The sequence below is a fragment of the Scyliorhinus torazame genome, chromosome 29 (genome assembly GCF_047496885.1).
Source record: "Scyliorhinus torazame isolate Kashiwa2021f chromosome 29, sScyTor2.1, whole genome shotgun sequence".
Lineage (NCBI taxonomy): Eukaryota > Metazoa > Chordata > Chondrichthyes > Carcharhiniformes > Scyliorhinidae > Scyliorhinus > Scyliorhinus torazame.
In genome coordinates, this window is record NC_092735.1 from 6,670,627 (window position 1) to 6,698,122 (window position 27,496).

General features: G+C 52.3%; 1 protein-coding gene across 2 annotated transcripts in view; it reads left to right on the top strand.

The window, feature by feature from the left end:
* The first annotated feature begins 13,615 nt into the window (after positions 1-13,615).
* LOC140403834 (lethal(3)malignant brain tumor-like protein 2) overlaps positions 13,616-27,496 on the top strand; it is a 153,298-nt gene continuing 139,417 nt past the window's right edge. The window contains exons 1-2 of one of the 2 annotated variants that reach the window (XM_072492007.1): positions 13,620-13,746; positions 15,137-15,276. In XM_072492007.1, coding sequence (XP_072348108.1) covers positions 15,247-15,276 — 30 coding nt within the window. In that variant the 5' untranslated portion in view covers positions 13,620-13,746; positions 15,137-15,246. Of the gene's footprint in view, positions 13,747-15,136; positions 15,277-27,496 lie in introns of both variants that reach the window. The other variant, XM_072492008.1, reaches the window with a different exon arrangement.

The following is a 27,496-nucleotide window of genomic DNA, read 5'->3' on the forward strand; positions in this document are numbered from 1 at the left end:
GTCCTGAATTCCTTTCAACTGAATTGAGGGGCTATTTAGCCAATCCAGCTAACCTGCACATCTTTGGGTTGTGGGGATAAGACCCACGCAGATGCGGGAGAGTATGTAGGCTCCACACGGACAGTGACCTAGGGCCAGGATTCGAACCCGGGTCTTCATCTGTGCAGTCCCAGTGCTAGCCACTGCGCCACATGCTGCCCTGTGAAAGTACAAACTTGAGAGTCACCATGACATCCACATCACCCAACAACCAGGAATTCCAGCTTGTGGAGAGATGAATCATGTTGGTTTTAGTTTGATTCTGTGAAGCTACAGTACTTGGTGTGTTGTGACAAGGATGGCAAAAATAATTCTAAATAACTGGGCAGCATGTGGGTAAGTGTAAATTGAAATTCAATTTAATTTTATAGATTAAGGTTATTAAATATTTTGAACTAATGGCTTTTAAGATGAATGATTTAACAGGGAGCTTGAGTTTAAGAGCCGCAGGGTTATACTGCAACTATACATGACCCTGGTGAGACCACATTTGGAGTATTGTGTGCAGTTCTGGTCACCTCACTATAGGAGTGGCGTGGAAGCATTGGAAAGGGTGCAAAGGCGATTTACCAGGATGCTGCCTGGATTGGAGGGTAGGTCTTATGAGGAAAGGTTGAGGGAGCTAGGGCTTTTCTCATTGGAGCGAAGGAGGATGAGAGGCGACTTAATAGAGGTTTATAAGATAATGAGGGGGATAGATAGAGTGGACGTTCAGAGACTATTTCTTCGGGTGGATGTAGCTGTTACAAGGGGGCATAACTATAAGGTTCAGGGTGGGAGATATAGGAGGGATGTCCGAGGTAGGTTCTTTACTCAGAGAGTGGTTAGGGTGTGGAATGGACTGCCTGCTGTGAAAGTGGAGCCGGACACTTTAGGAACTTTCAAGCGGTTATTGGATAGGCACATGGAGCACACCAGAATGACAGGGAGTGGGATAGCTTGATCTTGGTTTCAGACAAAGCTCGGCACAACATGGAGGGCCGAAGGGCCTGTTCTGTGCTGTACGGCTCTATGTTCTATGTCTATGACACTTGAAAGCCTCCCACATGTCACATGTCAGATGTTGATTTACCCTCAAACATCCGCCCCGAATCTAGGTTCTTTAGTTCCCGCCTAATATTGTTGTAATTAGCCTTCCCCCAATTTTTTTTTTTAACAAACAATTTTATTGAGGTATTTTTTGGCATTGTAAACAGTTACAGATGACAGAAATGTGCAAACATCAACAGAAAATCAACACTTCAACCAAACCATAATGCACACCCGCTCCTCTCCCATAACCACTACCACTATTTATCCCTCCTACTCCCCACTGCTGACGTTCACTCTCCTGTGAAGAAGTCGATGAATGGTTGCTACCTTCGGGCGAACCCCAGTACAGGTCCCCTCAAGGCGAACTTGATTTTTTCCATACCCAGAAAACTTCAGGGGCTTTGAGTCCATCCATGCCAGCAGTATTCGGCGCCGGGCTATCAGGGGAGCAAAGGCCAGAACATCTGCATCTTTCTCCCCCTGGACTCCCGGGTCTTCCGAAACCCCGAGAATTGCCACCTCTGGACTCATCACCACTCTTGTTTTCAGCACCCGGGACATGACCCCCCGCAAATCCCTCCCAGTACCACCTAAGCTTAGGACATGCCCAAAACATGTGAACGTGGTTCGCTGGTCCTCCCGCGCATCTAGCGCACTTGTCCTCTACCCCAAAGAATTTGCTCCTCCGAGCTACCGTCATGTGGGCCCGGTGAACGACATTAAATTGAATCAGGCCGAGTCTGGCACATGTTGCGGTTGAGTTTACCCTACTCACAGCTTCCGCCCACAGCCCGTCCTCCATCTCCCCGCCAAACCCCTCCTCCCATTCTTCCCCCTTCATGAGCACCTTGTAGATATCCGAGACTCTACCCTCTCCTCCTTCTCCTCTAGAGACTATTCTATCCTGGATCCCTATTGGCGGGAGGCGTGGGAAGGATGGGACCTGTCTGCATACAAAGTCCCGCATCTGTAAGTACCTAAAGTCGTTTCCCCTTTCCAGCCCAGCTTTCTCCTCCAACTCCCTCAAACTCGCAAAGCTCCCCTCCAGGACCTTCCCCCAATTTAGCACATTCACCCGAGATCCAGTCTTATCCTTGTCCACCAGCACTTTAAAACTTACTGAATTTACTGAATTGTGGTCACTGTTCCCGAAATGCTCCCGAAATGAAGGTGAACGGGATGAAAGGGACAAATGGATGTCTCATCGGATTTTCCGATCCGGGTTCGTCCCACCGCTGCCAGCGACACGGAGAATTTGGCGCTCCATCCACCGCAGCGGGATGCAGGATCAACGTTGGGAAGGCCAACGTTTCAAGCCCGACATCCTTTGGCACGGGAAGCGAGGTAAAAATGTGGTGGGGGATTTACTCTGTTGTGAAAGGGGAGGATCAGGGGGAACGACAGGGGGGGTCAGCGACGGGTTAGAAGGTGGGAAGAACGAAATGATGAAGGTGTCGTGGAGCACAAAGGGGAAGAGATTTGGAACGGCTGTCACAATCTCAGATACAATCATTGGTCCAGAGTAGGTGTGGACGGCGGAACGAAGGACTACTCCGTCTGAACGAACCAAAGGCATGGGAACAGGTCGCGGGCTGGCACTTGGCAAAAATAAAGAATTGGAGGGCAGAGTTCAAAATCTGAAGTCGGTGAAGGAGAAGAAGGCCATTCGGCCCATCGAGTCTGCACCGACCCACTTAAGCCCTCACTTCCACCCTATCCCCGTAACCCGATAACCCCTCCTGACCTTTTTGGACGCTGAGGGCAATTTATCATGGCCAATCCACCTAACCTGCACGCCTTGGACTGTGGGAGGAAACCGGAGCACCCGGAGGAAACCCACGCAGACACGGGGGGACCGTGCAAACTCCACACAGACAGTGACCCAGCGGGGAATCGAACCTGGGACCATGTACCCAGAGCATTAGCCTAGCCTCCGGATTACTGCTATGTCATGATCTTTCTCCATCTGCTTGGATTACGTAGGGATGAGGTGAGGCTCCTTCAATGTGGGTCTGGCTGAGGTTGGGTTGGGTCAGGTGGGTTTTTGCCTGAGATTGAGGCCGAAGTTGAGGCAGCAAGAATCTGTCTGATGATATAGTAACATCGGGTTGAGATTTCGGTCAGCTTTTCCCCGATCGTGGGTACTTAACCTTCTTTTGCGTGGCATGTGGGCGCCGTTGGTTGTGCCTTTCTGGGCGTGAACCTGGTCACACAGCCGGCGGGGAGGGCACGGGGAACCGAGATCTGGGTAGCGCCAATCCCGTTCTGGCCCTCTCGCGGGATTTGTACCCGCGGCAAACGGGTTCGCAGAATTCCGCCCCGACGCTTTTGAAAGTGCCGTGTTGTACGTGAACTGGGGGAGCAGTGGACACAGGAGGAGACAATGACGTAAAGCTTCCCGTCACGTGAATGTTTCCTGCGGCGGCAGCAGTAATCCTGGCAACATGGGATCAAATCCCAACCCCATTGTTGCGGTTGGTGGAATTTAAATTCAATGAATAAACTTGGAATGTAAAGATAGCCTCAGGAATGGTGACCAGGGCAACCAACAACGATTGCTGTGAAAATCTATCTGGTTCACTAAAGCCTTTGGGGGTAGAGGATTAGAGGGCAGCACAGTGGTTTAGCACTCTGGCTTCACAGCTCCAGGGTCCCAGGTTCGATTCCCGGCTTGTCTGTGCGGAGTCTGCACGTTCTCCCCGTGTGTGCGTGGGTTTCCTCCGGGTGCTCCGGTTTCCTCCCACAGTCCAAAGATGTGCAGGCTTGTTGGGGTTATGGGGATCGGCCGGGGCCGTGGGCCTAGGTAGGGTGCTCTTTCAGAGGGTCGGTGCAGACTCGATGGGCCGAATGGCCTCCTCTGCACTGTAGGGATTGTATGGTCCTTTTCTATCGCTCAAAAGACAACATAACCGAGTGATCAGACCATCAATTCACTTGAGACAAGAGTAAAAGTAAACCGTGGCTTTAATCAACTTAGAACAGTGCCTGCCTGCGACTGTCACAATACTGTGCGCCGCCTACAGGTCGACTGCTCTTTATACCCCCTTCAAGGGGAGGAGCCATGGGCGGAGCCCCTACAGGCCCCAACATGTTCCCCTATGGATAATGCCATACAATGGCCCATAGGAGAAGCCCACAAGGGTAACAGCATTTACTGTTGTGGGGGGGGGGGGGGGGGCGAGAGAACTGGCAGAGTCCACAGGGTCAGCACTGGTGGGGGGGTGGGGGGGTGGGGGGTAACTGGGAAGGTCACGTACTTGAGAAATGAAATTAGGCTTGCTTGCGGGACGGGGGTGAGGGGGGGGGGGGGGACAGACACAGTGGTTTACAGCACAGACGCCATTCAGCCCATCCTGTCTGTGCTGTCTGTTATCCACCTTCGAGCTGGTACTTAGCCCTATCGACCACAGCAACTCAAGCGTATATCCAAATGTTTTTTGAATGTGCTGAAGTTTTCTGCCTCTGTCACCCTTTCAGACGGGGAGAGCTGCAGATCGCCAATGCACTGCATGGAAATATTTCTCCTCAAATCCCCAGCTACAGGATCACGCCCCCTGGCGTCAACAGGGGAAGGAGGGGGTGGGCCAAACAAAACAAGGGGTGGTAAAATAAAGTGGCAATAGAGTTGAGGGGTTTGGGAACGCGTTGGCGTCGTTAGTGTTGAGTTATGCTGCTTCGGAGAACACGGGCTGCTACTTGATGCAGTCTCAACTAAAGGATGCTCCGGACTCTGAAATGAGTTCACCGCGTTTATTGAACTATTAACACGGTTCTCAAATGAGTTCGACTCTCTGCTAATCTAACTGTAGTAACTCAGTCTAACTGTGCCAGCTTGCTCTAAGCCACGTGCTGGGGTGTGATGCTGCTGATCAACCCTGTCTAACTCTCTAGATGTCTGTGGAAAGAGGCAGGGTGTGAGTGCCTCATCCCTTTTATAGTGTTAATGCCATGCCCCCTTGTGGCGATGCCACCTCTGAGTGTCCTGACTGCCCATTGGTTGTGTCCTATTCTGAGTGTTCATTGGTTGTCCGTTTGCATATCATGACAGTTTGTTGATTTGTGTTTCCTCCAGGTGGAGCATTGAGACATTAAGGAGGAAAAAAAAGGAGTTTTTGTGGTTTTGCACAGCCTTAAAATGGCCGCCCTCCGAATTCAGTTGTAAACAAAGTCCCAGAATTGCAGCATCGAGCTTGTTCGGACTGCGCAAAGCGGCTGCTCACTCAGTCCCTGTGCACTTGTCCTGCTCCTTCTCGGCCAGCAGATGGTGGGAAAGAGCCTCCAATGGTACAAGATTCAGATGAATCAAAATTACTGACAAACTGTGAGAATCTGTCTACTCTCACACACCACACACACACAGACACACACAGACACACACACACACAGACACACACAGACAGACACACACAGACACACTGACACACACACACAGACACACTGACACACACACACAGACACAAACACACACAAACACACACACAGACACACACACACACACAACACAACACACACAGACACAAACACACACACACACACACAGACACACACACACACAACACACACAGACACAAACACACACACAACACACACACAGGCGCACAGACAACACATACAGACACACACACAGACACACACACACAACACACACAGACACACACACACAACACACACAGACACACACTCACACAACACACACAGACACAAACACACACACAACACAACACAACACACACACAGGCACACAGACAACACATACAGACACACACACACAGACACACACACACACAACACACACAGACACAAACACACACACACACAACACACACAACACAACACACACACAGGCATACAGACAACACACACAGGCACACACACACAACACACACAGACACAAACACACACACAACACAACACTCACACAGACACAAACACACACACAGACACACAGACACACACACACACAACACACACAGACACAAACACACACACAACACAACACTCACACAGACACAAACGCACACACAGACACACACACACAGACACACACAGACACACACTGACACGCACACACACACACAGGCACACAGACAACACATACAGACACACACACAGACACACACACACACAGGCACAAACACACACACACACACAACACAACACACACAGACACAAACACACACACACACACAGACACACACAACACACACAGACACAAACACACACACAACACAACACACACACAGGCACACAGACAACACATACAGACACACACACAGACACACACACACAACACACACAGACACAAACACACACACAACACAACACTCACACAGACACAAACGCACACACAGACACACACTCACACAACACACACAGACACAAACACACACACAACACAACACAACACACACACAGGCACACAGACAACACATACAGACACACACACACAGACACACACACACACAACACACACAGACACAAACACACACACACACAACACACACAACACAACACACACACAGGCATACAGACAACACACACAGGCACACACACACAACACACACAGACACAAACACACACACAACACAACACTCACACAGACACAAACACACACACAGACACACAGACACACACACACACAACACACACAGACACAAACACACACACAACACAACACTCACACAGACACAAACGCACACACAGACACACACACACAGACACACACAGACACACACTGACACGCACACACACACACAGGCACACAGACAACACATACAGACACACACACAGACACACACACACACAGGCACAAACACACACACACACACAACACAACACACACAGACACAAACACACACACACACACAGACACACACAACACACACAGACACAAACACACACACAACACAACACACACACAGGCACACAGACAACACATACAGACACACACACAGACACACACACACAACACACACAGACACAAACACACACACAACACAACACTCACACAGACACAAACGCACACACAGACACACACACACAGACACACACAAACACAGACACACACACACAACACAATACACACACAGACACACACACAAACACACACACATACACAAACACACACACAGACACACACAGGCCACACATCTGATACCAATCAAGCCTCAGTTTGGATTCGACTTTCGTCTTTAGTCAGATTGATCGTGCCTCAATTTCTTAGTATCAGTTTCGAAGGATGGACCTCCGGATTAAACCGGGTCGCCTGCAGCTGGATCCGCAGTCAAGTGACGCCAGAAAGGACTTCCAGCGCTGGCGAGCTTGTTTTGAAGCGTATATCAACGCGGCGCCGCCCCCTGTTCCGGAGGCTCAGAAGATCCAGATGTTATATTCCAGGCTGAGCTCCAAAGTCTTCCCGCTGATCCAGGATGCGCCAAACTGCGACAAAGCCATGACTCGACTCGAGGACAATTACGAGCAGAAGAAAAACACGCTCTTCGCCCGGCAGGCGCTCGCCACTCGCTCTCAACTACCGGGTGAGTCCAGAGAAGACTCCTGGAGGGCCCTAATCCCACTAGCCCGGGACTCTGACTGCCAGGACGTTACAGCTAAGGAACACTCAGCCCGCCTTATGCAGGACGCCTTTGTGACTGAAATTGGGTCAGATATCATATATCAGCGGCTCCTAGAAGGGGCCACGCACGACCTCGCGGAGACTAAAACGCTAGCGCTCTCCATGACGGTCGCCCTGCGCAACGACCAGTCCTACGCCCCCCACCGCGCGGCCCACCCCTCCTACGCTTCATGGACCTCACAGGCAGCCGCCCCAGCGGGGGCACTGCCCACCCAATACGCCTGCGGTATACGCCAGTCAGCGAACCCCGGGGGGGGGGCTCCGATGCTACTTTTGCGGGCAGTGTCCAACGCTGCCCGGCCCGCGCTGCCCTTTGTAAAGCCTGCGGGAAGAAGGGCCACTTTGTCGCGGTGTGCCAGGCCCGCTCAGTAGCCGCGATCGCCCCCCCCCCAGTCACAGACAATGGGTGCCGCCACCTTCCCCTCCGCGCAACGCACGCGTTTCATGGGCGCCGCGATCTTGTTCCACCCCCGCAACGTGCGTTCCATGGGCGCCGCCATTTTGTAACCCTCAAGATCTTCGGGCGCCGCCATCTTGTCTACCCCTCAGCACATGGGCACCACCAGCGTTCCAGGACCCGGGCTCCCCAGCCGCCCCATTACCCGACGACCAACCAAGCCTCGCCTCCATGTAACTCGACCAGTCTCGCCCGCATAACCTGACCAACGCATCCACCAGCGTGAAAGTCGACGGCCCTGTGACCTCTTGCCTGCTGGCATCCGGGAGCACCGAGTGCTGTGTGCTGTGTGCACCCGGATACGGTAAGGTGCTGCTCCCTCACGATACACCCCGGCAATCAAAAAATCTCCCTGGCCTCCGGATCCCATTGCGTAGCGATCCGGGGGTACTGTACGGTCACGCTCACAGTCCGGGGCGTAGAATTCCGCGGCTTCCGCCTCTACGTCCTCCCTAACCTCTGCGCTGCACTTATCCTCGGCCTGGACTTCCAGTGCAACCTCCAGAGCCTGACCCTTAAATTCGGTGTCATGATATTCAAACATACATCATAGCACATACATAATGATAGACAGAGCAACGGACCAATTAGCACACATAACACGATAGCCAATCACAGACAAGAGCAGACACAGTATAAGACAAGAAACACGACACTTCCTGGGCAGTCCATCTGGAGACAGCACAGGGCCAGGACCTCATAGCAAGACACTCACACAGTCACAACGTGCTGAGTACCAAGTCAGATGTATAAATAGTTGGTTGGAATAAAACTGCGTTGTACCAATCGCAACCGTGTTGGTTCGTCTGTACCTCAGAGCACCCAACACCTCACTTACCACCCCTTACTGTGTGCGGTCTCGCGACCCTAAAGGTCGACCCACCTTCCCTCTTTTCTAATCTAACTCCAGATTGCAAACTCGTCGCCACCAGGAGCAGACGGTACAGCACCCAGGACAGGACCTTCATCAGGTCCAAAGTCCAGCGGCTGCTTAAAGAGGGTATTATCGAGGCCAGCAACAGCCCCTGGAGAGCCCAGGTGGTAGTGGTTAAAACTGGGGAGAAACACAGGATGGTCGTGGACTACAGCCAGACCATCAATCGGTCACGCAGCTCGACGCGTACCCCCTCCCACGCATATCTGATATGGTCAATCAGATTGCGCAGTCTCGGGTCTTCTCAACGGTAGACCTCAAATCCGCCTACCACCAGCTCCCCATCCGGAAGTCGGACCGTCCATACACGGCCTTCGAGGTGGACGGTCGCCTCTACCACTTCCTTAGGGTCCCTTTCGGTGTCACAAATGGGGTCTCGGTCTTCCAAAAAGAGATGGACCGAATGGTCGACCGGTATGGTTTGCGGGCCACCTTTCTGTACTTAGATAATGTCACCATCTGCGGCCATGACCAGCAGGACCACGATGCCAACCTCGATAAATTCCTCCGCACTGCCACTCTTCTCAACCTGACCTATAACAAAGAGAAGTGCGTGTTCAGCACGACCCGGTTAGCCATTCTCGGCTATATAGTCCAAAACGGACTTCTCGGGCCCGACCCCGACCGCATGCGCCCCCTCATGGAACTTTCTCTCCCCCACTGCCCCAAGGCCCTCAAACGCTGCCTGGGGTTCTTTTCCTACTACGCTCAGTGGGTCCCAAACTATGCGGACAAGGCCCGCCCACTCATTCAGTCCACCCAATTCCACACTCTAAACCAGGCAGGCAGACCCGTGGCATTCGTTTCCCCCACCCTTCATGCCTCGGAAATTCGACACTCATCCGTCGAGAAGGAGGCCCAAGCTATCGTTGAAGCTGTGCGGCATTGGAGGCATTACCTGGCCGGTAAGAGATTGACTCTCCTCACTGACCAATGGTCGATAACCTTCATGTTCAATAACACACAGCGGGGCAAGATCAAAAATGATAAAATCTTGCGGTGGAGAATCGAGCTCTCCACCTATAATTACGAGATCTTGTATCGCCCCGGTAAACTCAACGAGCCCCCAGACGCCCTCTCCCGAGGTACATGTGCCAGCGCACAAGTGGACCAACTCCAGGCCCGACACGACAACCTTTGTCACCTGGGGGTCACTCGATTGTACCATCTGGTCAAAACTCGCAAACTGCCCTACTCCATCGAGGAAGTAAGGACAGTCACCAGGGACTGCCAGGTCTGTGCGGAGTGCAAGCCGCACTTCTACCGGCCGGACCGTGCGCGCCTGGTGAAGGTTTCTCACCCCTTTGAACGCCTCAGCGTGGATTTCAAAGGGCCCCCCCCCCCTCCACCGACCGTAACACGTACATTCTCAGTGAGGTCGATGAGTACTCCAGATTCCCCTTTGCCATCCCATGCCCCGATATGACGTCTGCCACCGTCATCAAGGCCCTCAGCACAATCTTCGCTCTGTTCGGTTTCCCCGCCTATATCCACAGTGACAGGGGGTCCTCATTCATCAGCGATGAGCTGCGTCAGTTCCTGCTCAGCAGGGGTATCGCCTCCAGCAGGACGACCAGCTACAACCCCCGGGGAAACGGGCAAGTCGAAAAGGCATGAAGTGTCGCGCCCGTTGACTTGGACCTTCATCATCGAGTTCTGCAGGTGTTTTGACCGAGTTTGGTCGAGGGTGATCGCTCCCACTCGCGGGTAGTCCGAGTCCTCAGCCGAGTCGGACTCGTAAAATGGCCGCCGCTGTCGGTCGCACGTGTCGGGTCGAGAAGATGGCCACCGACAAGATGGCCGCTCCCATGATTCGCACGAGGCGGATGCCACGTCAGAAGGGGGTGTGTCGGGTCAGTGCGCAGCTGCATTTCGAGGCCTGCGGGCCTGATTTTCGGGCCGGCAGACCCTCGCAAAATGCACCTTCTTCCCGCAGTCGCTGCAGATAGCGGTGTGGGCTGGGCAGCGTGGGCGTGGATGCTGGCCCTGCCCGCAGAAGTAGCACGGTGTGCCCCCAGGATGAGCGTGGCGCCGCGCGGCGCAGGCCTGTAACATGGCTGAGTCTGAGGAAGTCCGAGGGGGGCTCGCAGAGTCCGCGGGGTACATGCCCAAATTATGTCGGGCCACCCCCAGCGAGGAGGCGAGCGTTAGCGTGTCCTGGAGGTCTTTTGCCCCGTTTTCGAGCAGCCGCTGCCGGATGTAGGTCGAACACGGATGCCGGACACAAACGCGACTCTGATGTGCAGGTTCATATGGGTTTCCCCTGTCACATCCTGATGGCCACAGTCCCTGGCAAGCGCGGTGAGTTTCTCGACGAATTCGTCGAGCGATTCCCCCGAGCGCTGCCGGCAGGTTGGGAGCAGATGCCTGGCGTGTACCTCGTTGATGGGTTTGATGAACCGCTTGCGGAGTAACTCGACCGCCTCTTCATAACTAGCCGCCTTTTCGAGCGTGGCGGAGATTCTGTGACTCACCCGGGCGTGGAGTAGGCGCAGCTTGCGTGGCCCCAGGATGGGGGTCTCTGAGGAGTCCAGGTAGGACTCGAAACATCGGAGCCAGTATTTAAAAATTTATTTTGCCTCCGATGTCCGTGCTTCCAGGTTGAGCTTCTCTGGTTTTAGGCCTGCGTCCATCCTGATGTAGTTTAGTTTATTAAATTGTTGTACCCTCAATAACGACGCTTAGAGAGTAAACGGTAAAGAAGGCTTTAATAAGCTAAGAACTAGCCTGGTGCCGAGACGGGTGCTAACTGGGTGCCGCCCACAAGGCGGCCCCTTATATACGACTCCCAGGTGGGCGGAGCTGTAGGCGGAGTCCCCCAGGATTCCAAGCCCGGTCTTAAAGGGGACATCACTTACATGATGGTAAGGGTACAGTAATACAGTAACCGTTCATCACACTGGACTTATGAACAGTTGTTTTGTTTGTTCTGTTCTGTATTCCTCAGTCAGTCACATTAGACAGACACAATCACATGTATATACATCATAAAAAAGGGGAGATGTCATGATATGCAAACCTGCAACCAATGAACACTCAGAATAGGACACAACCAATGGGCAGTCAGGACACTCAGAGGTGGCATCACCACAAGGGGGCATGACATAAACACTATAAAAGGGATGAGGCCTCTTTCCACAAACAGACATCGAGAGAGTTAGACAGGGTTGATCAGCAGCATCACACCCCAGCACGTGGCTTAGAGCAAGCTGCTACAGTTAGACGGAGTTACTACAGTTAGATTAGCAGAGAGTCAAACTCATTTGAGAACTGTGTTAATAGTTCAATAAATACGTTGAACTCATTTCAGAGTCTGGAGCACCCTTTAGTTGAGACTGCATCAAGTAGCAGCCTGGGTTATCTGAAGCAGCGTAACTCAACAATGTGGTGACCAGGATTGCACACAGCACTCCAGCTGTGGCCTGTCACCAGAGATTGTGGTGATCCTGAGGTAATTTTCAAAGGGGAATGTAACCTAGGGTCATTTGGGATTTTGGCGATTTTACCCCTTCAGGCAGCGAGTTCCAGACTCCCACCACCCTCTGGGTGAAAAGGTTTTTCCTCACATCCCCTCTAAATCTCTTGCCCCTGACCTTAAACCAGTGGTTAACACTGTTGCTTCACAGCGCCAACGTCCCAGGTTCGATTCCCGGCTTGGGTCACTGTCTGTGCGGAGTCTGCACGTTCTCTCCAGGTCTGCGTGGGTTTCCTCCGGATGCTCCGGTTTCCTCCCATAAGTCCCGAAAGACGTGCTTGTTAGGTGAATTGGACATTCTGGCTGTGTACCTGAACAGGCGCCGGAGTGTGGCGACTAGGGGCTTTTCACAGTAACTTCATTGCAGTGTTAATGTAAGCCTACTTGTGACAATAAAGATTATTTCATTGTTACTAAACAGGGGAGCACGGTGGCACAGTGGTTAACACGGCGGCCTCACGGCGCCGTGGTCCCAGGTTCGATCCTGGCCCCGGGTCACTGTCCGCGTGGAGCTTGCGCATTCTCTCCCCCTGTCTGCGTGGGCTTCGCCCCCACAACCCAAAAAGGATGTGCAGGAAGAGGTGGATTGGCCCACGCTAAATTGGAAGAAAATGAATTGGGTATTCTAAATTTAAAAAAAAAAAAATTAAACCCTCTCTAAGGGAGCAGTTTCTTCCTGTGCACCCTCGTAATCTTGTACACCTCAATCGGGTCCCCTCCCAGCTCCAGGGAAAACAACCCCAGCCTCTCTTCTTGGTAGCTAACACGCTCCAACGAATCTCGAATGAATCTCCTCTCTACCGTCTCCAGTACCCATCACCCCCTTCCTACAGTGTGGCAACTAGGATTGATAACATTCTGGATGCTTAACTCTCTTTGTGCATTATGTTGGCAGCCTCACTGGATGATTCAATTCGAAGGGGAGGCTTAGATTGGCAGGTCTCCATTCATTTGGAGGGACTACATCTCCCAGAGTACACCGCGGCCCCAGCAGCCCCTGCCCCCGTCCTGTGCTCGCTCTCCCCATTGGCCGAAGAGGAGGGTGAGGCCTCCTCCAGTCAGAGAGCACCTTCGAGAGAAAATGGCCTTTCCTAAGATGGCGGAACTGTTTGCAATGTGTTCTTGAATCCAGGCTGCAAGTTGCACAAAGATAAAGGAAGGGGAATAAAGTGGTTGTGAGTATTTAAAAAAAAATTTTTTTTTTATTTAAAAAAAGCATCTTTAAAGAATTAAAAAGTTTTGTCTAATTTATGAGCTGAGTGCTCACAAATGGTTTAAAACTGATGTTTCCACAGATTGTGTTGGTGAATGCTTGTTTTCTTGTTGTTGGGGCTAGTTTGTTTCCAGCCACTACTCTGGAAGAGACATTGTTGCTAAGACATTGTGTGGTTGGAGAGAGATTATGGTTGGGGGGGGGGGGGGGGGGGGGTTACTATCATTGTCTGTACAGCTATGGGCAGGATTGTCATGTTCAGGACAAGGCAGTCCAGTTGTAACAATGTTATCAGATGCTGCACTGTTTAATAATCTATCTCTTAGTTCAATGATTAACACAGGCCTGGGAAATAACTGCTGTAAAACAGGTCTTACTTACTCCGAACCCCCTGGATAATTTGCAGTGCCTCTGTGGATGTTTTATGTAGAATTGCGAAACTTGGGCAGAAACACATCACAATAATTGTCGCAATTCATTAAAAAATTGTTATTAAACAGGGCAGCACGGTGGCACAGCGGCTAACACGGCGCCCTCACGGCGCCGTGGTCCCAGGTTCGGTCCTGGCTCCGGGTCACTGTCCGCGTGGAGCTTGCGCATTCTCTCCCCCTGTCTGCGTGGGCTTCGCCCCCACAGCCCAAAAAGGATGTGCAGGAGAGGTGGATTGGCCACGCTAAATTTAGTACAGTGCAGAAGGAGGCCATTCGGCCCGTCGAGTTTGCACCGACCCTCTCAAAGAACACCCTACCGAGACTCACAACCCACCCTCTATCCCAGTAATCCCACCTAACCTTTTGGACACTAAGGAGGAATTAATCATGGCCAATCCACTAACCTGCACATCTTTGGACCGTGGGAGGAAACCCTCGCAGACACGGGAAGAAGTACAAATAATCCTGTTGTGACGCGAGGTGGGAATTGAACCTGAGTCCCTAGTGCTGTGAGGCAGCAGTGCTAACTACTGTGCTGTTTATAAGTGTAATATAAAAGGGAGATTGTCCAAGGATGTTCAGGTTAGGTGGATTGACCAAGTTAAATTGCCCCTGGGTTTACCGGGAATGGGCCAAGGTGGGATGTACGTTTGGAAGGTCGGTGCTGACACGATGGGCTGAATGGCCTCCTTCTGCACGTAGGGACCTATGTGTTGTGGTAATGTCCAGAGGGCCAGGCTAATGCTCTGGGGACAGGGGTTCAAGTCTCACCATATAGAGTGGCAGAGTTTAAAATCAATTAATTAAGCTGGGATTTGGAAGTTAGTCTCAGTAATGGGGGCCACCAAAGTTCTAATTGGTTTGAATGAACTTGTTTGTTGTAAAAACCCGTCTGGTTCACTGATGTCCTCTTTCATGAAGGAGATCTGCCGTCCATACCCGGTCTGGCCGACATGTGACTCCAGACTCACAGTGATTTTTAATTGCCCCTCTGAAATGGCCGAGCGAGCCACTCCGTTCCAAGGCAGCTAATGCGGGACTTGTCGGGAACGTGCAAACAGGTGAGAGTAAACATTTCGGCCCCTTGATCCTGTTGCGCCATTCTATACGATTATGGTCTGGCTGCCCTGGGCGGGATTCTCCGCCGGCGTGATGATTCTCCATTATGCCGGTGGCCCCACAACGGGAAATCCCATTGACCGAACGGCGTAACGGAGAATACCGCCGGCCGGTCGGGGCAGAAATGTGGCGGGGCGGGGCGGAGAATCCCGCCCCCTGTGTTTAGAATTCCATCTTTGCCCCCGATAACCTTTGTCTAACGAGAATCTTATCTACAATAATATAAAAGGAAAATGCTGCAGTGGGTACGGACCCCGGAAGTGTAGGAGGGTTTTGGGTTAGACGGGCAGCATGGGGGTCGGCGCAGGCTTGGAGGGCCGAAGGGCCTGTTCCTGTGCTGTACTTGTTCTTTGTTCTTCTTTGACCCTGTTTCACCGCCTTCTGAGAGTTCCAAACTCGCACGACCCTCGAGAGAAAAGAATTCTCTTTTTAAAAAAAAATATTGTTATTAAGGTTTTTTAACAACACAATCTTTTCCCCTTACAAACAATAACCCCCCCCCCCCCGTAACAAAATAACGCAAATTGTCCCTGAGCAAGATATATACAAGGCAAGATGGTATATTTACATAGCTTTATACACTGGCTCTTGGCCGCGCGTACCGTTTCCCCCCACCCTCCATGCTATCTCCCGCTCGTCCATCCCCTCAGACAGCCTCTCGTTCCCCCCCCCCCCCGCCCCGGGTTGCTGCTGCTGCTGATCGACCTTCTTCTAACGCTCCGCGAGATAATCTAGGAACGGTTGCCACCGCCTGTAAAACCCCTGCGCAGACCCTCTCAAAGCAAACTTAATTCTCTCCAATTTTATGAACCCCGCCATGTCGTTTATCCAGGCCTCCAGGCTGGGGGGCTTCGCCTCCTTCCACATTAGCAAGATCCTTCGCCGGGCTACTCGGGACGCAAAGGCCAGAATGCCGGCCTCTTTCGCCTCCTGCACTCCAGGTTCGTCCACTATTCCAAATATTGCTAGCCCCCAACTTGGCTTGACCCGGACTTTCACCACCTGAGATATTGCTCCCGCCACTCCTGTCCAGAACCCCTCCAGTGCCGGGCATGACCAAAACATATGGACATGGTTCGCCGGGCTCCCTGAACATCATAGATTATCATAGAATTTACAGTGCAGAAGGAGGCCATTCGGCCCATCGAGTCTGCACCGGCTCTTGGAAAGAGCAACCTACCCAAGGTCCACACCTCCACCCTATCCCCATAACCCAGTAACCCCACCCTACACTAAGGGCAATTTTGGACACTATGGGCAATTTAGCATGGCCAATCCACCTAACCCGCACATCTTTGGACTGTGGGAGGAAACCGGAGCACCCGGAGGAAACCCACGCACACACGGGGAGGATGTGCAGACTCCGCACAGACAGTGACCCAAGCCGGAATCGAACCTGGGACCCTGGAGCTGTGAAGCATTTGTGCTATCCACAATGCTACCGTGCTGCCTAAACATCTTTCACATCTGTCCTCTACCCCAAAGAACCTACTCAGCCTCGCCCTCGTCAAATGCGCTCTGTGAACCACCTTAAATTGTATCAGGCTGAGCCTGGCACACGAGGAAGAGGTATTAACCCTACCCAGGGCGTCGGCCCATAGCCCTTCCTCAATCTCCTCCCCCAGCTCCTCCTCCCATTTACCTTTCAGTTCTTCTAGTAGCGCTTCCCTCTCTTCTTTCATCTCTTGGTATATTTCCGATACCTTGCCCTCCCCGACCCATACTTCCGAGATCACTCTATCTTGAACTTCTTGTGCCGGGAGCAACGGAAATTCCCTCACCTGTCGCCTCACAAAAGCCCTCACCTGCATATATCTAAATGCATTTCCCGGGGGGAAAAGAATTCTCTTAATCTCTGTCCTGAAAGGGCGACCCCTTAATTTTAAAACTGTGCCCCCTCGTCCTGGACTCGACCATTCTGTCCTTGTCCATCTTGTCGAGACTGTTCAGGATCTTATATACTTCAATCAAGTTACCCCTCACTCTTTTAAACTCTGATGGAAATGGAAACGAGCCCAACCTTTCGTGTCGCAACACCCGCATCTCCTGAATAAACCTTTTAAAAAGAATGTTAATGTTTGTACAACAGGATTACTTTGGGGAAAATTGGATTGCAACTTTTGAAGTGAGTCAAAGTCTTTTAACGAGGAGCAATAGAAAATAGGAGCAGGAGGAGGCCATTCAGCCCTTCGAGCCTGCTCCGCCATTAATGAGGTTGATGCTGGTTGTCAGTTGTCCTCGCTTCACAGACAAACCTCAAGGTGCTGAGTGCACCGGCCTCATAAACCAACTTCCTGGTCCCAGGAGTTAGTTCAATGTTTATTCTCTTTACGTTTTGGGAGTTGGTTGAAGATGGTAGGGCCTCCCAATATGAGTATTGAGTTAGAATCCTACAGTGTAGAAGAGAGGTGATTTGTCCCACTGAGTCTGCATTGACACTCCGAAATAGCTAATTGGGCGACCGCCCCTCACTATCCTGGCAACAGCAGTTAACCTCTTTGGACACTAAGGGGCAATTCAGCGTGGCCAATCCACCTCCCCTGCACATCTTTGGGTTGTGGGGGTGAGACCCACACAGACACGGGGAGAATGTGCAAACTCCACACGAACAGTGACCCAGAGCCGGGATCGAACCTGGGACCTCGGCGCCGTGAGGCAGCAGTGCTAACCACTGCACCGCCATCTCGCCCTCTGCTGGAGGCTAATCTTGACATCCAATTTGGCCGTAGCCAAATTTGCCCCCCCCCCCTCCTCCTCCCCCTTCCTGGGTGGCTGCTGCTGCTGACCGACCTCCTTCTAACGCTCCGCGAGATAGTCTAGGAACGGTTGCCACCGCCTGAAGAACCCCTGCGCAGACCCTCTCAAGGCAAACTTTATCCGCTCCAGCTTAATGAACCCTGCCATGTCATTTATCCAGACTTCCACACTGGGGGGCTTCGCGTCCTTCCATAATAGCAAGATCCTCCGCCGCGCTTTTCTTTTTAAAAAAAAAAAAATAATTTTTATTAAAGGTTTTCATAAAATATCAATAACAAAATGAGAAAGAAAAAAGAACCCAACAGGGTTAAGTACAAAACACAATCTAAAAAAGCAACCCCCCAAACCCCTCCCCCCGTACCTAAATAATAAATTAACATTAACACCCCGACTTAAGACAACAGGTGTATACACCCCCTCAGACCCTTCCAGTGTAAATAACAGAAACAAAAATAAAGTAAACCCCCCCCCCCCGAGCTGCTGCTGCCATTGACCAATGTCTATCATTCTGCCAGAAAGTCTAAGAACAGTTGCCACCGCCTAAAGAACCCTTGTACCGACCCTCTCAAGGCGAATTTCACCCTCTCCAATTTAATGAACCCTGCCCTATCGCTGATCCAGGATTCCACGCTTGGGGGCCTCGTATCTTTCCACTGAAGAAGAATCCTTCGCCGGGCCACCAGGGACGCAAAGGCCAGAATTCCGGCCTCTTTCGCCTCCTGCACTCCCGGCTCCTCTGCCACCCCAAATGTTGTGAGCCCCCACCCCAGATCCTACCACCCTCAACACCGTCCTCGCTACGCCCTTCCAAGATTCCTCCAGCGCTGGGCATGCCCAGAACATATGGGTGTGATTTGCTGGGCTCCCTGAGCACCTAACACACCTGTCCTCACCCCCAAAGAACCTGCTCATCCTTGTCCCGGTCATGTGTGCCCTGTGCAGCACCTTAAACTGTATGAGGCTGAGCCTCGCGCACGAAGAGGAAGAGTTCACCCTCCCTAGGGCATCTGCCCACGTCCCCTCTTCGATCTCCTCTCCCAACTCCTCCTCCCACTTACCTTTCAACTCCACCACCGAGGCCTCCTCCTCCTCCTGCATCACCTGGTACGTTTCCGAGATCTTCCCCACTCCCACCCACCCCCCCCGAGAGCACCCTGTCCTGTACTGTGTGTGGCAGTAGCCGCGGGAATTCCACCACCTGCCGCCTGGCAAACTCCCTTACCTGTAAGTACCTGAAGGTGTTCCCCGGGGGGAGCCCGTACTTCTCCTCCAACTCACCCAGGCTCGTGAACTTCCCGTCCACAAACAGGTCCCCCAACTTTCGTATCCCTGCCCTGTGCCACCCCGAAAACCCTCCACCTGTTCTTCCTGGGGGCCCCTGCGCTTTTCTACGCCCCCTCCAATACTTCAATCCCCTCGTAAAAGTGGAGTGCCCAGAACTGGACACGTTACACCAGTGCAGGCCCAACAGTCAATCACAGAATAATACAGCACAGAAGAGACCCATCGGCCCATCGAGTCTGCACCGCTGCATGAAAAACCCCTGACCTGCCGACCTAATCCCATTGGCCAGCACTTGGCCCACTGCCTGGAATGGTTTTTTTTCTATCAATTTACAGTACCCAATTATTTTTTTCCAATTAAGGGGCAATTTAGCGTGGCCAATCCACCTACCCTGCACATCTTTGGGTTGTGGGGGTGAGGCCCACCCAAACACGGGTAGAATGTGCAAACTCCACATGGACAGTGACCCGGGGCAAGGATCGAACCCGGGTCCTTAGCGTTGTGAGGCAGCAGTGCTAACCACTGTGCCACCGCGCCACACTGGCCTTGATGTTATGATGTGCCAAGTGCCCACCCAGGTACTTTTTAAAGGGTGTGAGGCGACCCGCCTCTGCCCCCCTCCCAGGCAGCGCGTCCCAGACCCTCACCACCCTCCTCGAAGCTCCTGTAAACCTCCTGCCCCTCAACTTCAACTTGTGTCCCCTCATAACTGACCCTTCGACTAAGGGGAACAGCTGCTCCCCATCCACCCTATCCATGCCCCTCACAATCTTGTCCACCTCGATCAGGCCGCCCCTCAGTCTTCTCTGCTCCAGCGAAAACAACCCAAGTCTATCCAACCTCTCTTCATAACTTCAATGTTCCATCCCAGGTCACATTCTGGTGAATCTCCTCTGCACCCCCTCCAGTGCAGTCACATCCTTCCTATAATGTGGCGACCAGAATTGCTCACAGTACTCCAGCTGTGGCCTCGCCAAAGTTCAATAAAACTCCAACAGGACCTCCCTGTGTTTGTAATCTAAGCCTTGATTTAAAAAAAAAGTTTATCCAAAGTTTTTCCAACAAGGATTTTCAACCAGTTAACGCCCCCCCCCCCCCCCCGTAACAGAAAAAGAAAAATGAGCAAAACAAAACATAAACATATCAAGCAAACATAATACAGAACTTATACAATGGGTTTCTCCCTCACATATTAACCCTCCCATATGTTTGTACAGATACTACCTGGGGAAAAAACCCTCCCCCACCCGCCCAAATATCCCCCCCCCCCCGGGTTGCTGCTGCTGACCGAGTTCCTTCTAACGCTCCGCGAGATAGTCTAGGAACGGTTGCCACCGCCTGAAGAACCCCTGCGCAGACCCTCTCAAGGCGAACTTTATCCTCTCCAGCTTAATGAACTCTGCCATGTCGTTTATCCAGACTTCCACACTGGGGGGCTTTGCGTCCTTCCATAATAGCAAGATCCTCCGCCGGGCTACCAGGGACGCAAAGGCCAGAATCCCGGCCTCTTTCGCCTCCTGCACTCCCGGCTCGTCCGCCACCCCAAATAGTGCCAGCCCCCAGCTTGGTTTGACCTGGACTATCACCACCTTAGACATAGTCCTCGCGAAACCCCTCCAGAACCCATCCAGTGCCAGGCACGGCCAGAACATGTGGGCGTGATTCGCCGGGCTTCCCGAGCACCTCCCGCATCTGTCCTCCACCCCAAAGAACCTACTCAGCCTCGCCCCCGTCGTATGCGCTCTGTGAATAACCTTAAACTGTATCAGGCAGAGCCTGGCACAATATGAAGAGGAATTAACCCTACTCAGGGCATAAGCCCACAGACCCTTTTCAGTCTCCTCCCCCAACTCCTCCTCCCACTTGCCCTTCAGCTCTTCTACCAAAGCCTCCCCCTCTTCTTTCATCTCCTGATATATCGCCGTAACCTTGCCTTCTCCGAGCCATACACCCGAAATCACTCTGTCCTGAATCCGCTGTGCCGGGAGCGATGGGAATTCCCTCACCTGCCGCCTCACAAACGCCCTCACTTGCATATACCTGAACGCATTTCCCGGGGGTAACTTGAACTTCTCCTCCAGCGCCCCTAGGCTCGCAGACGTACAGTCTATAAACAGGTCCCCCATCCTTCTGATCCCTGCCCGATGCCAGCTCCAAAACGCCCCATCCATCCTCCCTGGGACGAACCGATGGTTCTCCCGGATCGGGGACCACACCGAGGCTCCCATTTCACCCCTGTGTCGTCTCCACTGCCCCCAGATCTTTAGCATTGCCGCCACTACCGGACTCGTGGTGTACCTTGTCGGTGAGAGCGGCAGCAGTGCCGTCACCAGCGCCCTCAGGCTCGTTCCTTTGCAGGACGCCATCTCCAACCTCTTCCATGCCGCCCCCTCTCCCTCTATTACCCACTTACGGATCATCGCTACGTTGGCTGCCCAATAATAGCCCTCCAGATTCGGCAATGCCAGCCCTCCCTGTCCCGACTACGCTCCAGAAACCCCCTCCTTACCCTCGGGGTCTTGTTTGCCCATACAAAACCCATGATGCTCCTACCTACCCGCTTAAAAAAGGCCTTGTTAATCATAATAGGAAGGCACTGGAACACAAAAAGAAACCTCGGGAGGACCATCATTTTAATCGACTGTACCCTGCCCGCTAGCGAGAGTGGCAACACATCCCATCTTTTGAAGTCCTCCTCCATCTGCTCCACCAGCCACGTCAAATTAAGTTTGTGCAGGGCCCCCCAGCTCCTAGCTACCTGGATCCCCAAGTACCGAAAGCTCCTTTCCGCCCTCCTCAACGGTAGGTCGTCTATCCCTCTTCCCTGGTCCCCTGGATGCACCACAAAGAGCTCACTTTTCCCTACATTGAACTTGTAGCCCGAGAAGTCCCCAAACTCCCTTAGGATCCGCATGACCTCCGCCGTCCCCTCCACTGGATCCGCCACATAGAGCAACAGGTTGTCCGCATACAGCGACACTCGATTCTCCTCTCCCCCTCGGACCACCCCCCTCCAGTTCCTGGACTCCCTTAATGCCATGGCCAAAGGCTCAATTGCTAATGCAAACAACAGGGGGGACAGGGGGCAGCCCTGCCTCGTCCCTCGATACAGCCAAAAATACTCCGACCTCCGCCGATTCGTAGCCACACTCGCCACCGGGGCTCTATATAGAAGCTTAACCCAACTAATAAACCCCTCCCCAAACCTCCACAACACTTCCCAGAGATATTCCCACTCCACCCGGTCAAAGGCCTTCTCCGCGTCCATGGCTGCCACTATCTCCGCCTCTCCCTCCACCGATGGCATCATAATCATGTTTAGGAGCCTCCACACATTGGTGTTTATCTGCCTGCCCTTTACAAATCCCGTCTGGTCCTCATGAATCACCCCCGGGACACAGATCTCAATTCTCGTAGCCAGCACTTTTGCCAGCAACTTAGCGTCCACATTGAGGAGCGAGATCGGTCTATACGACCCACATTGCAGTGGGTCCTTGTCCCGCTTCAGGATCAGAGAAATCAGCGCCCCAGACATTGTCGGGGCAGGGTCCCCCTCTCCCTTGCCTCATTGAACTTCCTCACCAGCAACGGGGCTAACAGGTCCTCATACTTCCTGTAAAACTCAACCGGGAACCCATCTGGCCCCAGGGCCTTCCCCGCCTGCATGCTCCCCAGTCCTTTAACCAGCTCCTCCAACCCAATTGGCGCCCCCAAACCAGCCACCTCCTGCTCCTCCACCCTCGGGAACCTCAGTTGATCAAGAAATCTTTGCATCCCCTCTTCCCCCGCTGGGGGTTGGGATCTGTACAGCTCCTAATAAAAGTCCTTAAATGCCTCATTTACTTTCACCGCACTCCGCACCATATTCCCCCCGCTATCCTTGACTCCACCTATCTCCCTCTCTGCCATCCTCTTACGGAGCTGGTGTCCCAGCATCCGGCTCGCCTTCTCCCCATACTCGTACGTCGCCCCCTGTGCTTTCCTCCACTGTGCCTCTGCCTTCCCTGTGGTCAACAGGTCGAATTCCGTCTGGAGGCTTCGCCGCTCCCTAAGTAGTCCCTCCTCGGGGGCCTCTGCATATCTCCTGTCTCCCCTTAGGATCTCCCCCACTAACCTCCCCTTTCCCTGCCCTCTCTCTTCTCCCTGTGGGCCCCGATGGAGATTAACTCTCCCCTGACCACCGCCTTCAGCGCCTCCTATACTACCCCCACCTGCACCTCCCCATTGTCGGTGGCCTCCAAATACCTTTCAGTGCACCCCCGCACCCTCCCGCACACTTCCTCATCCGCCAGTAATCCCACATCCAGACACCATAGCGGCCGTTGGTCCCTCTCCTCTCCTAACTCCAGCTCCACCCAGTGTGGGGCATGGTCTGAGATAGCTATGGCCGAGTACCCCGTTCCCTCCACTTTCGGGATCAGCGCCCTACTCAAAACAAAAAAAACTATTTGGGAGTAGGCTCTGTGTACGTGAGAAAAAAAAGAAAATTCCCTGGCCAGGGGCCTAGCAAATCTCCACGGATCTACTCCCCCCATCTGGTCCATAAACCCCCTAAGCACCTTGGCTGCAGCCGGCCTCTTCCCCGTCCTAGATCTGGAGCGATCTAATGCTGGGTCCAACACCGTGTTGAAATCCCCCCCCCCATTATCAAGCTTCCTGCCTCCAGATCCGGAATCCGCCCCAACATGCATCATACCCCAGTTCGGGGTATGCCTTGATTGATAAAGGCAAGTGTCCCATATGCCTATTTCCCCACCCTATTAACCTGCCCTTCGACCTTCAGAGATCTATAGACAAACACGCCAAGGTTTTGAGTATAAGAATTGGCAAGTCATGTTGCAGCTGTATAGAGCCTTAGGCCACACTTGGAATATAGTGTTCAATTCTGGTCGCCACACTACCAGAAGGATGTGTAGATCTTCCCGTACCAGCCTCCCCGAACAGGCGCCGGAATGTGGCGACTAGGGGCTTTTCACAGTAACTTCATTGAAGCCTACTTGTGACAATAAGCGATTATCATCATCATCATATCAGGATGTGGAGGTTTTGGAGAGGGTGCAGAAGAGATTTACCAGGATGTTGCCTGGTATGGAGGGCATTAGCTATGTGGAGAGGTTGAATAAATTTGGTTTGTTCTCACTGGAACGACGGAGGTTGAGGGGCGACCTGATAGCGGTCTGCAAAATTATGAGGGGCATAGACCGAGTGGATAGTCCGAGGATTTCCCCCGGGGTAGAAGGGTCAATTACTTGGGGGAATAGGTTTAAGGTGAGAGGGGCAAGGTTTAGAGTAGACGTACGAGGCAAGTTTTTTACGCAGAGGGTAGTGGGTGCCTTGAACTCGCTACCGGAGGAGGTGGTGGAAGCAGGGACGTTAGTGACATTTAAGGGGCATCTTGACAAATACATGAATAGGATGGGAATAGAGGGATACGGACCCAGGAAGTGTAGAAGATTGTAGTTTAGTCGGGCAGCATGGTCGGCACGGGCTTGGAGGGCCGAAGGGCCTGTTCCTGTGCTGTACATTTCTTTGTTCTTTGTCTTTTTGTCCGTTTGTAAACTGGCCCAGCTGAACCAGTTGAATGGGCAGTTGGACCGGTTGGCCCAATTGAGCTGCCCCTCAGTTAGCCAGTCGAGTTGTTATTGTGTGAGAAACATAAAGATAGAATTTCCTGCTCACAGATGGCATTGTGGGGCGATACATTTACTTGCGTAATAAGAGCCGGGGATTTGGGGATGGAAAGTTTGTGATTAAAAGATATCATGATTTTATCGCTAAGTGGGGGGAGGGGCCAGCTATTGGAATAGGGTGAGGCCCTCCTTAAGAATTATAAATGAGCTTAGTTTTAATATAAATTGGCCCATGAACAACAGCAAATTATCGCACCTTTAATCATAGAATCAGTGCAGAAGGAGACCATTCGGCCCATCGAGCCCGCCATTTACCCGTAATCTAACCTTACAGGCAATTATCATGGCGAATCCGCCTAACCTGCTTGTCTTTGGACTGTGGGAGGAAACCGGAGCACCCGAAGGAAACCCACGCAGACACTGGGAGGACGTGCAGACTCCGCACAGACAGTGACCCAAGCCGGGAATCGAACCTGGGACCCTGGCGCTATGAGGCAGCAGTGCTAACCACTGTGCCGCTCTTAAATGTCCAAAGGCACTTCACAGGAATATTGTAAAACCAAAGTGTGATATCGAGCCGCATGTTGAGATATTGGGTCAGATGATCAAAATCTTGGTCAATGAGGCAGGTTTTAGAGAGTGAGGCCCAGGCAGCTGAAGTCATGGCCACCAATGGTGGAATGTTTATGATTGGGAATGCTCAAGAGACTAGAATTGAACGAGCACAGCTACCTCGGAGGGTAGTGAGTCTGGGGGATTGGGGAGGGGGTGGGGAGGGATTTGAATACAATGGTTCCAATTTTAAAATCAACACCTTGCTAGGCCAGGAGCCAGCGTTGGTCGGAGTGCACAGGGGTGATAGGGGAATGGGACTTGGTGCTTGTCCTACCCGGGGGTTTGGGGTTTTGGATGACCTTGACCTTACGGAGGGCGACCTGGGGGGAGACCAGCCAGGAGTTGCCTGTAGACTTGACTGTCCCCAAAGTCTCGAATGGGAGTTTCACCAACAGGTGAGCAGACTCTGGCGTGAAGTTGGGCGATTAGGCGCCCTTGGTGACGGCGTGGATATATAAGAATGGAAGCTCACCTTGGGGTAAAATGTGAGACTGTGAGGGACGGCACGGTGGTGCAGTGGTTAGCACTGCTGCCTCACGGAACCGAGGACCTGGGTTCGATCCCGGCTCCAGGTCACTGTCCATGTGGAGTTTGCACATTCGCCCCATGTCTATGTGGGTCTCACCCCCACAACCCAAAGATGTGCAGGGTAGGTGGGTTGGCCACGCCCCTTAATTGTGAAAAATTTTAATTTAGAACAAAATGTGGGCCAAGAGGTTGCAAACAGTCTGGGTTAATCCCAGTCTGTTGCCAGAGACGGAACGGGCATTGAAAACAGTTTTTCTAATATTTAATTGTGCCGTTTAGTTATCTTAACAACTGTTTACATTACGTTTTTTCACAAGATGGCCACCAGATCCAACAAAAGGTTGACACTGAAGCGCAATAGAGGTTTTAAAACGGTAAAAAGGTGGGTTTGAAGGAACGTGTTAAAGGCAGTGGAGGTGTTTAGGAGGGAATTTGAGATTGGGGCTGAGGTGTTTAGGAGGGAATTTGAGATTGGGCCTGAGGTGTTTAGGGAGAGAATTTGAGATTGGGCCTGAGGTGTTTAGGGAGGTAATTTGAGATTGGGCCTGAGGTGTTTCGGAGGGAATTTGAGATTGGGCCTGAGGTGTTTAGGGAGGGAATTTGAGATTGGGCCTGAGGTGTTTAGAGAGGGAATTTGAGATTGGGCCTGAGGTGTTTCGGAGGGAATTTGAGATTGGGCCTGAGGTGTTTAGGGAGGGAATTTGAGATTGGGCCTGAGGTGTTTAGGAGGGAATTTGAGATTGGGAGTGAGGTTTCTCGGAGGGAATTTGAGATTGGGGCTGAGGTGTTTAGGAGGGAATTTGAGATTGGGTCTGAATTGGGAGGAAATTTGAGATTGGGCCTGAGGTGTTTCGGAGGGAATTTGAGATTGGGCCTGAGGTGTTTCGGAGGGAATTTGAGATTGGGCCTGAGATGTTCAGGAGGGATTTTGAGATTGGGCCTGAGGTGTTTAGAGAGGGAATTTGAGATTGGGCCTGAGATGTTCAGGAGGGATTTTGAGATTGGGCCTGAGGTGTTTAGAGAGGGAATTTGAGATTGGGCCTGAGGTGTTTCGGAGGGAATTTGAGATTGGTGCTGAGGTGTTTCGGAGGGAATTTGAGATTGGTGCTGAGGTGTTTCGGAGGGAATTTGAGATTTGGGCTGAGGTATTTAGGGAGGGAATTTGAGATTGGTGCTGAGGTGTTTAGGGAGGGAATTTGAGATTGGTGCTGAGGTGTTTCGGAGGGAATTTGAGATTGGTGCTGAGGTGTTTAGAGAGGGAATTTGAGATTGGGCCTGAGATGTTCAGGAGGGATTTTGAGATTGGGCCTGAGGTGTTTAGAGAGGGAATTTGAGATTGGTGCTGAGG